Genomic DNA, 12,720 nt, shown 5'->3' with positions numbered 1-12,720 from the left:
TGCATGATTTGAAATGGTTAGCTTAAGACGTGCTCGTAGGTGGATTTTGTTAGCTTTGAACGAAGCAGTTTCCCCCTGATCACCACTTTATTTCTCGTTGTTAAATCAGCACAAGAGCTGAATTTTAACAACAACAAAACAACACTCCAGGAAGTCACTGCTCTGTGGCAGGAAATATATGTCTGATACATAACCCCCAGCAAAACCACACCATGTCATTTTAGCACTTCTGCTTTTGTATGGACAAAACAAAGAAGGTGAAAGTGAGAATAACGGAGTCTAAGAGGTGCTGCAACACAGATTTTATTACTGTTTCAAAGCGTCAGGTTTGCTATTTGTGCATTTCCAGCCTTGCGCTAAGCTAAGCTAAGCTAGCCAGGGGATCATATAACCACATCCTTCTTTTCAAAGTAGCTCTAATGCCTCTTTTCCAACACTGAGCAGAGCGGTTTTAATAAAGAGGGCTATATATCTCTGGTCCATTTTTTATTTTCAACACTCTACTTTTTGTTACTTCCTTTTAGAAAGCTAACACTAATTAAATAGCTTGCAGAATTGGCGTCAAATGATGCAACACTTCTGGGCGCTCTCCTGTGTTGCTAACAGCTTTTTGCTTTGTGTTGGAGCGTGAGGAAAAGGAATGCATCCTCTCACAGCCTTTAGTGGCCAGAATCACGTATTAAACTAGAGAAATGTTGGAGTAATGGTGAAAAGGAACATAAATGTTCAGGCCCTGTTTGCTAATCACTGGAAAGGACTTTACGCCATGTCTAAAGCATGTGAGGGGCAAGTTTTATAGCAGGCTGATTGGGTTGGAAAGGCCTGTGTGCTTCATTCAGGGCCGCGGTGGTATTTTCCTGTGGGCTGCTAGTTAAGTGGGCCTGGCTGCTTGGCTCCAGTGGGCAAAAAGCAGCTGGGGACCATTACTACTGCTGAAAGAATACAGCACCCTGTCACAGGATGGTAGCCTGAGATACACACGCTGAGCATGGGTATATACATACAAACACATCCATAAAACCGCCACACATACATCACAAACAGAGGCGCTTTTTTCTCCTCCCTTTTGTTCTTGCTTCTGTTTCCATATTCTCTGTGCTTTTCTTTAATTTAATTTTCCTTAGTTGACCATTCAGGGAAGAAGAGAAGCACGATACATTTTATCCACTGTTTGTATAAAATGATTGATCCGATGAAAAATTTAATAAACCCACAAAAACAGAATTCGCGTGTCACTCACATGTCAGAGTCAATTTCCTATCCCCTGCCGCTGAATAGGAAATTAACTTTCTGGACAAAGTGCGAGTCCCCGAGGGGGTTTGACTGCAGCTCATTTGGATGTAAAACCTCGAACAAACATTGTGTGAGTCCACAAAGTCGGTCTCCATTTCATTGTCACAGCAGGGCGAGGTTTTTTTTTGTCTTTTGATGGCATCACCTCTGCAAACATTTTGGTGTTTTTGTAGCCTCAGTGGGGACTTTAATTTAGCATCCTTTCACCGCTACAGCTCTGCCTTACTTTCTCTCTGAATGCATGGCGTCATGTTTCCCCTGCTGCTGCTCTGCTGCGTCACGGTAATCCGGGTAGGTGATGGAATGAGAGATTAAAGTTCTACTGAAAAAGGAAAGTGATAAACACAAACAAGACACATTTCTTCTCCTCTCTGTCTGTTGTTTTTTTCCCCCTTCTCCCGCCACCCCTCATTTTCCGTCTTTCATCCTCTCCTCCATCTTGCTTCTATCTCGACCACAAGGCACGATTGAGTGTCATCCATTTGTCAGCGTCACATGACAGACAGCAGACCCCACAAGTGTGCACATACCCCTGAATCGCGCACACACACACATGAACGCAGGCGCTGGGACCAGTTAGGAGCTGATGGCGATGAGTCAGGCTTAGAGAAATGCCACAGAGAGCTTAGCTAATGCACTTTATGGAGCTCCCTTTTTCTTTTCAGCCTTTTTTCTCTTCGGCCTGTATCGCTCCCTCTTTCTCCCTCCCTCTTTCTTTGTCCTAGAAGCCGAGCCAAAAGTCATAGCTCTTCACTGACAGAGAGGTCTTTCCAGTTATTTTTCACAGCGCGTCCCCTGTGCCCTCGCTGGGTTAGCTCGCCTCATGGCGGTAACGTGCTACATGAGAGCCTGCTCCGCTCGCGCATTGTTGTACAGCTGCGGCTCGCTCCGTGTGTGTGTGTGTGCGTTCCAGTGATCAGTTGTTGGAGATACCTGATCCCTTTTATTGTTCATTTGACCCGCATCCCAGGAGGCATGAGGGTCAGGGTGGAGTACCCAGATACCTTGTACAGGTGCTAAAGTGTGTACGTGAGAGAGGAAAAGGAAGACGCAGAGGAAAGTGAAGAAATTAAGTTAGTGAAGGGAAAATAGTTTTTACTTTCCACCCTGCACACTTTCCAGCAAACACATTAAGCAGCACTGTTTCTTTAAAGCTTCTCAGGCATTTCAGCTGGTCATATTGGCTGCAGACACACACACACACACACACACACACACACACACACACACACACACACACACACACACATGTGCATGGTTAGCAGGCCGAAGCTGGTTTGAGTTAGCATGGAGCCAGCCACACTGTGTGAGAGCCTTACCCCCTGCCTGCTACCGCCACCCTCCACAGTCTCTCTCCTTCTCTCTGTCTCTCCATCTCTCTCTCTCTTTTACTTCATACTGTACATGAGACCATCAGCCGCTGCTAGTCTACTGTCCGAGCCCCCCCGACGCCCTCTGAAACCCACCCGCAGACACGCTAGCTTGATCTGCGTGGCCTCCTGATTAGCCCCCGTCATGACAAACAAGCCATCAGAGCAAAGGGTTAGAGTGGAGAAATGAAGGCTGAGGAGGAGGAGATGGAGGGACGTATGGGAGATGTGAGGAGGAGGAGAGGAGCAGAGGTGTAAGGGGAGCGGGGTGGGGGGGGGAGCGGGCGAGGTGAGGAGGCTGGGACCCCTGGGGACCCCTAGATCACAGCCATGCTAATGAGGAGCTGCTTTGCCAGCAGCAGAGGTGTCAGCTAACCCCTGACAGGTGCACACACACATGCGCGTACTCCCAGGGCTTGTGCCTGCGCGTGCATGTGTGTGTGTGTGTGTGTGTGTGTAGGAGGGGCTGCAGGGGCAGGTTTGTGTCCCAGTGGCCTAGCCTGCGGGCGGCTTTGTTCAGTATGCAAATCTGTCGCTGTGGCGTTCTGTCGCCCTTGATGGAATGCCGGAGCAGAAGAGCGAACCTGAACCCCTGGAATGCTGCAGCACACACACGTATCCTTACACACACACACAGGCAGGTGACACCTACTGTAGTACATCCTCTGCTTTCACAGTCACATCCTTGTTAACAACCAGAACTTGCTCTGTCTTCCGTTTTCTGCAGTAAAGCAACTGTGGATGTTTCTCTGTCTAACTGTGGAAGTGTCCGTGCCAGTGAACGCAGCACAGCAGAAGAAGTTGCCGGGCCAGCGTTCAAATCCTACTTATTTTCAATTACGTTTCTTTTTTTCTAAGCTTTTGAGAGTTAATTTGGCATCAGTGAGCGTTCATTACCATCCACTCACTGTTCACTGTTCACTGAGAAGCTCCGGTTTGCCATCTTGTCGAAGGCTGAGTTTGCGGATTTTTGTTATTCTTCTGTGGTCTTAGTATAAATCCCTCTGGATTAGAGCGACTGATAAAGCCCCCGAACTGTAACTTAAATGGAGGGAGCTCATGCCTCCAAAATATAAATCAAACTCAGACTGCGGGGATGGCATATGTGAATTCTTAAATTAAACGCAAATCCACATGTCTGCACCGTGCGCCTGGTGTCTACTTTAAACCCTGCCAAGCTCACACCAACTTTCCTCCACCGGCCATATGCAAACAGTCAATATCATGGCTCCCCTTCATTCACTGGCATTTTGTTTGTACTTTTTAAGGCAAAATAATGGCTATAAAAGGCAATCTGGAAGGAATAAAATCTGATGTAAAGCTCAGATCTCGGTCCCTGAAGACTGGCTTAATTGGCCCGGTGGTTTAGTAAAAAAAAAAAAAAATCCAACCCAGGAGAGAAGGAGGGCATTATTACTGGCCCACCTCAGCCTCACGCATGTGCCAATGTTTTAATAACTTCCTCCAGGCCTCCTGGCCCTTAGCCCTTGTTTTGTTGCACAGGACAAAGAGAGCTAAGCTGGTCTCAGATCCGTGTTGTGCTCATCTGTTTCAAGGGAAAGTCTGTCTGCGGGGACACCTAAGCAGAAATATATCTGATGAGTCAAAGATTAAGACCATTTAAAGGCAATGGCACCACACAGCAGCATAAAGGAGAAGCTGCACTGCTCGCTAACTGACAAAAAAAACGGCAAATTCAATCTATAATGCAACGCCAATTTACACAATCCTGCTGCGACTCCATTTCATTTAACCTTTCATCTTTCATCATTTGCCGAACAGCGTGCGTGCTTGTGTGTGTGGTTACGTGTCTGTGTGCATATGGTGTGTCAGAGTAAATTGGGCGATTAGGTCCGGCATCAGTGGCTGCGTTGGAGACGAGAGTGTAACTGTTCTAACTGGTAGTTGACCTTGGCGGTCAGCAGTGGAGGGGTCCCTGCGTGCATGTCAGAGAGACGACTGTAATTACCTCAAACTGAAGCATGACACGGCCCATCGTGAGTCCCTAATGAAGGCTTTTATTGGCTGGGGCACTACGCAGTGACAATGTTCACACTCACCCAGCGTGTGTGCAAGTGTGTGTGAGAGAGGAGAGAATGGAGGGTGTACATCTTTGTGTGTGTACCTGTAATAGAAGGTAGTGTAAAGGGGAAGTTTTGCAGCATGCAGCTTTGGGTTTACACTTATTTTTCTATCAGTTATTTACAGAAAAATCTACATTTTTGCAATCAGAAGAAATCTGTGTGGAGCCGTGTGGCAATTGCAAACCGTGACTGTGAGCGTGATAGCCTAAGAGAGCTGTCACTCAAGCAAATATAAGGTTCTTTAGGCCCCTTAAGTCCTCTTAATTTATGTTTAATTTTCTAGTTATTGCCTGGATGCCGAGAAGAAATTTAATGCGTTTTTAACGTGCTAAAATGTTCTGCAAAAGTAAAAAAAAAATGTAAGAAGAAAATTAATCTAGCTATCTAGTTTCCTTTCCTCCCTCTGATTCCTCCCCCCACTCGCTCGCTCGCTCGCTTGTTTGGGAAGTTGATGAAATTTGTCTTTGGCCGTCATTAGGCAGCAGCCATCAGCTGCCAGTCTATTAGCTGCCACGCTTCCTTTAGCAGCATATGGCACAGCTGTGTAAGATATGACAAGATGCAAATGTGTTGCTGTAGTGGTGGTGGGATGGAAAGGTTGTGGGGGTGCTGGTGTGGTTGGGTGCTGCGCATTGATGAGGCCATGTGTGCGGAGCAAAAAAAAAACTGGATAAAAGAAAACACACTATTTGATTAATTGAGAGAGAGCATCAGTCCCTCTGCCAATCTCACATCTTCATTTCATATTGATCCTCGTGTGTTCATGAAATTAAACAACTCCCAAGCCTATAGACCCCTCTTGGTCCCTGGGGGCATGTAAATGGCCTCTATGTGTGTGTCACTGCTCATGTGTGTGTGCCCGAGCACGTCTGGCCCTTAAAGTCCCTCCACCTCTCTTCTTACCCCCTCTCCTCCTCCTCCTCTTCCCTTCCCTCTCCTGCTCTCGCTCTCTTCTCCCCGTCCAAGCTGTTAAGCTGTCCAGCTCTCCGCTGCCAAGCGGCCGTGTGAAGCCTCGCCAAACTAAACACGGGCAGGCAGCCCGCCACTCGCCCCCCAACACACGCACACACACACACACACGTACAGGCGCTAAAATACATCCACATACATGTCCACACACACGCACGTACACATGCTGTTACACACACGTTAGAAGCAGGAGTCAGGTCATCTCCCACCCGCACACACACACACACACACACACACACAGTGAGAGTGACGGCTACACCAGAGCCCCACTAATAGCGGAGAAAAACAGACAGAATCAGTAAATGAGCCCCTCATTAACTCTTTCTGACCCCGTCTCCCCTGGGGAAAGCCAAACCAATCACACCGCCAAATCAGCTTCCTGTACGAGACACTGATCCAACATCAGCTTTTGCTCATCTGTTCAGCACGGCACAAGTGTGTGTGTGTGTGTGTGTGTGTGTGTGTACTGAGGTGTGCTGTGAGAGACAGAGAGGAAAAGTGAAAAGAAAACATTTCTGCGCATGTTTCTGTGTCCGCATGTGTGTTTTACATTCCATGACAATGTGTGGCTTTGAGGCAGTCAGCCATCTTAAGGGCTCTCTTCTTGATCACATAAGACTTTGGGCAAAAGTAACTTCTCCGTCTTTGTTTTCCCCCTCCGGGCTCCGAGCTGTGGGACCACCGTACCAGCTTGACTCGGCTTGCGGTAGCCACTGATGATAAAAGTAGATGCAGATGCCTTGCAAGCAAACACAAGACGATGGAAATGCTTCTTCAATGTTAGCCTGTGTCGAATTAGATGAATCCAAACCGTGGCTCTTTTTTTATGAGTCACCGGCAGGCTGACAGGGCCGTGCCACAGTGACTGATAGGTTCATTTGGCATTATTAAGTCATGCCATTTAAAGGGGCGAGTTGTCATTGAGTGACGTACGGCCTGTGTGTGTTTGTGTGTGTGTGTGAAGCCACAACAAATAACTTTACTGTACTTATTATTACACCAGTGACGTGGAGCTTTATTTAATGTGGAGGCTGCATTAAGACCAGAGGGGTTTTTACTGTTTACACATAGTCTTCATCACCTCTCCTGTCGCTCCCTTTGTGTGTCTATCTTTCTCTCTAATGCCACATCTCACCCTCCCTCTCCCCCTCTTCCATATTTCCTTTTTTCCCCATTGGTGTGTTTTTTTTCCCGTCGCTGCCTTCCCTGTCTCCATATGGAAATGACAGAGTAGACGAGATGGATCTGTATATTAAAGCCTCGCTGACATTAGAATTAGCATAATGTGTCATGGCCTTAGGGCAGTACCTGCCATCTGCATTAGCCTGTAGACACAGACGCACATTCAAAAATCATACATACACAGAAAAAGCACATGGAAGAGCCTCATACTGAGACACAAACAGAAAGTTTTAGGTACTGTACAATTCATGTTCCTCTAACGTACACACAGGTTACGTTAGTTAAAGGTTGGTTTGAAATGTTGAATAAAAACTTTGCATATTTTTTTTTTTTAAAACACTGATGTGGTTTTCTTTCCCTTTGCCTACAGATAAAGATGAGCCATCCAGCTACATCTGCACTACTTGTAAGCAGACCTTCACCAGCGCCTGGTTCCTGCTTCAGCATGCCCAGCACACTCATGGCATCCGCATCTATCTGGACAACCACCCTATCAACTGCTCCCTCACTCCCCGCATGGCCCTGCCTCCACCCCCCTGCCCTGATGCCCTGCCCCGCTCCCCTCTACCCACTTTCCTCGGTGACGCCAACAACCCATTCCACCTCCTTCGCATGGCTGCGCCCCTGCTCAGGGAACACCCCCCTCCCCCGGGGTACATGGAAACCCGGCTGCCTGCAACACCACCCTTTCTTAGCCCTCCTCCACCCCCAAGACCCCCCCTAGAGCGGCTTGGCCCAGAGGAGATGGGGCTGCTGTCCCAGCACCCCAGTGCCTTTGAGAGGGTGATGCGGATGGCACCAATGGACCCTCCTTCCATGGACTTCTCTCGACGTTTGAGGGAACTAGCGGGCAACACGACCAATAACGGGGGACCCACACCGCCTCTCTCACCCAACCGTGTGCCACCCATGCACCGCCTGCTGAGTCCAACGCTTTTCCAGCCTGGCGCCAAGCCCCCAACGTTTCTCACCTACGCTCCCCAGCCGCCAACTCCTCAGGGGGGACACGGTTCTTCCAGCCCTCCGGATCCCCAGGGTCAGAACCAGACCCCGGGGAAGTCTAAATCCTGTGAGTTCTGTGGGAAGATTTTCAAGTTCCAGAGCAACCTGATCGTCCACAGACGCAGTCACACAGGAGAGAGGCCATACAAGTGTCATCTGTGCGATCACGCCTGTTCCCAGGCCAGCAAGCTTAAGAGGCACATGAAGACACATATGCACAACAAGTCTGGGTCCATGAGCGGCTCACCAGAGCAGGGAAACAGAGGAGAAGGAGGAGAGGGTGAGGAAAAGAGTAGGGAGGGGGATTCAAGAGGGATGGTGATGGACAATGAGGAGGAGGAGGAGGAAGAGGAGGAAGAAGAAGAGGAAGAAGAGGAAGAGGAGGAAGAAATGAGGAATGGAAGTCGGCCAGATTCCAACTTAAGTGAAGACTCTCAAGAGTTCGGCCAGAATCGGGAGAACGGGCCGAGGCAGTCGCCTGAGGAGAAATCCCTGAGCAGTGACAGAGTAAGTGACAGTGGCGGGGTGGGCATCATGCACCAGTACAACCACCTGGACAATCACCTGAGACTGAACACCAACAAGAGAAGCCTGGAGAGACAACCTAACGGGGATGGTGGAGAGAGGGGTGAAGCAGAAAGAGCAAGAGAGAATGACAGGGAGCGAGCAGAGGAGAGAGAGCGAGAGAGAGAGCGAGAGCGAGAGCGAGAGGAGCAGGACGAGCACAGGCCTTTGATGAACGGCAGGATCAGTGTATCCGAAGCAGACTCCTTCCCTGGGCTGTTCCAGCGTCGGCCTACCCCGATCACCAGCCCTAGCCCCTCCAACAACAAGAGGATCAAGATAGAGAAGGAACAGCTGGAGCTTCCCCCTACCATACCCCTGATCTCCCCAGAGAACGTCTACTCTCAGCTCCTGGCTGGCTACGCCGCGTCACGCCACTTCATCAGAGAACCCTTCCTGGGATTCACGGATTCTCGTCAGTCGCCGTTCGGCACCTCCTCCGAGCACTCCTCCTCAGAGACGGGAAGCCTTCGATTCTCCACCCCGCCAGGGGAGCTGATGGAAGCAGGGAGCGCCTCGGGCCGCAGCGGCAGCAGCACTCCTCACCTCATGCGGGGACCTGGACCCGGTAGGCCCCCGAGTTCTAAGGACAGGAGGAACGACACCTGTGAGTACTGTGGCAAGGTGTTCAAGAACTGCAGCAACCTGACGGTGCACCGACGCAGCCACACAGGGGAACGGCCCTACAAGTGCGACCTGTGCAGCTACGCCTGCGCCCAGAGCTCCAAGCTGACGCGCCACATGAAGACCCACGGTCAATTCGGTAAGGAGGTGTACCGCTGCGATATCTGCCACATGCCCTTCAGTGTCTACAGCACGCTGGAGAAACACATGAAGAAGTGGCATGGGGAACATTTGATGGCCAGTGAGGTCAAACTGGAGCAGGCGGACAGAGGTTAAGCCAGCAAACATTACTTATACAGCCGACAGTGTACACAAGCAAACACTCACATACATTCACACACACATGCACACACAAAATCCCTATAACCACTTCTTCAGCTATGGGGCTTGGCTGGATATTCTTTCTCTTTAAAAAAATGAGACTGATTGATGTTCATCTCTTTTTCTTGTCACAGAAACTGCCACCTGAGAATATAAACAAAGGGAAACTTTAATGAAAACTTGTCTGGAACGCCATGCTTGGTGTTTCTTGGCAAACCGTCTGAGGATTTTATCAGTTAGGAATCCATGGAGCCTTTCTACTGTGCAATAATTTCTGTATTTATTGGATTTTTGTAATGATATTTGGCATGTGCAGGTACATCTTTGTGGGATTTCATATGGAGTTAGTTTTGAAATGTGCTAAAACATTTTTTTTTTTCTAAAATGAGATAACTGGAAAGAAGTCACCCTTAATACAAATTTCTTTTTGTTTTCCTTTAAGGAAGCTTATTATCATGTGAGAGTAAAATTGTGTGAAGCAGTTAGCTTTTAAAAGTAAAAATAGTTGGTTTTTTTGATATAATTACCTGCAGCAGCGGACAACAATCCATTCCCTCACACAGGCCTAAAGCACTGAATGTCAGCCTGACAATAAAACATTGTGCTGGATTTAAAAAATCCAACATTATCTTAGAGATCTGATGAGTTACTTTAAATTGATTCAGGGAATTTGTCCATTTAAATATTGGCATGTGAATAATTATTTCCAAATGCAGTTACTGTATTGCTGTCCTCGCGTCAGTGAGGACGTAAATAAAGGTTGCACTTAATGGAGATACCCTTAACTGATGCTCAGTACATTCCCAATGTAGGATTAAACCACCATATTTAATACGTTGAATGAGTTAAGACTACTTGTGATTAATGTGAGAAGGAGAACAGTCCTGTTTATTGTTTGTAAATATATTCTTTTTTTAATGTTAAAGTAGCCCCGACTGTACCTGAGAGACGGCCTAAAACTAAACAATCAGAAGACCAGCTGCTTGCATCATCCACAGTATATGCTAAGTGTTACTACCATTCATTATTGCTTTATCAGACCCTCCTGATTACCTCCCCCACCCATATTAGTTAAACTAAAGCTACTTCAACAATCGTAACGCCGTCTAAATCTTCTCTATCTCCCTCCCGTGTCTGGCGTGGCCGCTCTCTCTGACCCAGGTCGACTTCCTGTGTCCCACAAAACGGCTCTAAATGAAATTCATATCAATGTGTGTGTTAGCGTGTGTGTTTTCTTCTCTCCGCGGCGTGCTCTAAGCCTCTCTCCGACGGCGTCTTTTCACAGTTCACTAGCTCAGATTCATGCATTAGAGCGGCTTTTAAAAGGGAAGCCTGTTCATTCGCCTCACAAAGTGATACGGGTTTAACTCCCAGTAACAGATTCAGAGACAGTGTGCATGTTCGTGACTTTTGGGGATTACAGTTTTTATTTTCTGCATCGTTCATCCTGAAATGAATCTGGCTATATGAGTTATGATAATTTGTGAGCACAGCTGCAATGGGTGGGAAGGCCGGGCGACCTTGCGTTGGGGCTATTCTTATAGTAAAAATGAAAGATTGGAACTGAGAAATGAAGAAGTGGGAGAAAGAAATGGAGGGAGAGAGAGAGCAGGACCTTGACCAGGGAGAGGAGTCATTCAAATGAAATTGGAAGCATATGAAAAGTGAGTTTTTTTTCTGTACCTAAATGCTACTGGCCACATCTTATAACGGACCGTCAGAGTGAGACAGCGAGCGTGAGAGGGAGGGAGACAGCAAAGCCACATGAAAGGAGATTGAGACTCATCTTTCATTTTAGTGCTGCAATTCTCAATCGTCAAAATCATCCTCACTTGAAAGTTTGACCTGTTTTTTTTGGCCGTTTTGTCTGGTTTTCATCGTCGCCCAAACACACTTGTTTTGATCGAGAAAGAATTTTACTGTATCTCGAATGCAAATTCCTCTTTTTGTGATTTTTTTTTTTCTAAGCAAGGAATCGATGTTGAGGTCACAGCAGCACTCCATAAGCTATTCAGTTCCCGCGTAGTTCAGAACATCAACACAAAAAGAGATGGTCTGAAGAGCTGCTTTCAGCTTGCTTACACATGTTGATGCATGAGTGCAAAAATCTAGATCCTTTTGTAAACGCACAGTGTATTCATTCGAGGAAAACTCGAGTTAAGAGTCAGGCCAAAAAGAGCCATGCAAGCGACAAAACACACCACCTTCAAACGACGAACAGTGCAACCCTGAGATCTAAATCACACATGGACATTCAGTCTTACAATATGTTTACAGTGTTGAAGTATGCCATTAATGAAATACTCTGTGTAAGTGTTTAAATGATAATAAAGTATTGTTTTCTCCAATGTTCTTTCAGATGTTTTTGAATGCCATAGCAGTTTTGTATGATTATCCTGGTGGAGGGGTTTTATCTTCATGGATATGTTTCTGTATGATTACTCGTTCACTGTATGGGAAGACATTTGTCGGAAATGTAATATTGCAGAATCATGCCAGATTATTATTTTTTTCTAACAAGAGTGGTGCCATTATTGACTTTTGGTTTCTTCAGTCCTTTGTTTTTTTAATTTAATTTTTTATAATGATTTTCCTGTTGTTGGTTTGGTGAAGCTATCCGTCAAGGATGTAAAACAAAACGATTAAAAAAAAGAGTGATATGATCCTAAAGGAAGAAACCTTCGGCAGGGGAATACGACGCTTTGTGCGGGACCGCTTTTTTCCACATCACTTCTCTGAGACGTTCATGAACTTTATGTTGTTTTTTTTCCCCCCTCTCATGGTTGAAGGTCTTGTGATGGCACTTACAACTGTAATTTTAAATACATTTTCATATTTCACTTTTCACGACTTTCACTTACACTCTTTGTACAAAATAGTTTCCTTGGTCTTTTTGGGGGGAGTGCATCATTGTGAAAAAAGTGATTTCAGAACAGTACACATCTGCTGTTTTGAACATATATGTATTTTTGTAATGTGTTGAAAAATCAATACAAGAAAGCCAACACTTCAATAAATGTTGCAATTGCTCTATGATTGAAGCAGCTTTTCATTCTGATTATTTCCTCCTCCTCTTCTTCCATCACCATTAAACAGTTTGTAGTTTTAGTATTGGTTTTAGTGCACAGCCAAAACTGGAATATGCTGCTACAAACTCTGTTGTTGCTAAACTGTCATTCGAGGCCGTTACTGTAAATGTTCCTTTCTGTTAAGACGGAGAAAAAGCGTTTGCATTTCTGCAACGAGTTGAGCAAAAGTGTTAATTTAGTCATTTCAGGCATTCGTTGGTAACTGTCTGGAAATAGCCGCAT

General features: G+C 46.6%; 1 protein-coding gene across 2 annotated transcripts in view; it reads left to right on the top strand.

Moving 5' to 3' along the window:
* Nucleotides 1–12,445, top strand: part of bcl11bb (BCL11 transcription factor B b) — a 28,688-nt gene extending 16,243 nt beyond the window's left edge. For both annotated transcript variants that reach the window (XM_069686302.1, XM_069686294.1), the window contains exon 3: nucleotides 7,269–12,445. In XM_069686302.1, coding sequence (XP_069542403.1) covers nucleotides 7,269–9,364 — 2,096 coding nt within the window. In that variant the 3' untranslated portion in view covers nucleotides 9,365–12,445. The remainder of the gene's footprint in view (nucleotides 1–7,268) is intronic.
* The last annotated feature ends 275 nt before the right edge of the window (nucleotides 12,446–12,720 follow it).

The sequence above is a fragment of the Semicossyphus pulcher genome, unplaced genomic scaffold (assembly GCF_022749685.1).
Source record: "Semicossyphus pulcher isolate SPU_LCO1_2020_fin unplaced genomic scaffold, fSemPul1.0.p SCAF_11, whole genome shotgun sequence".
NCBI classification, from domain to species: domain Eukaryota; kingdom Metazoa; phylum Chordata; class Actinopteri; order Labriformes; family Labridae; genus Semicossyphus; species Semicossyphus pulcher.
The sequence above is the reverse complement of the archived record's forward strand: the minus strand, read 5'-3'. Positions and strand labels throughout refer to the sequence as shown.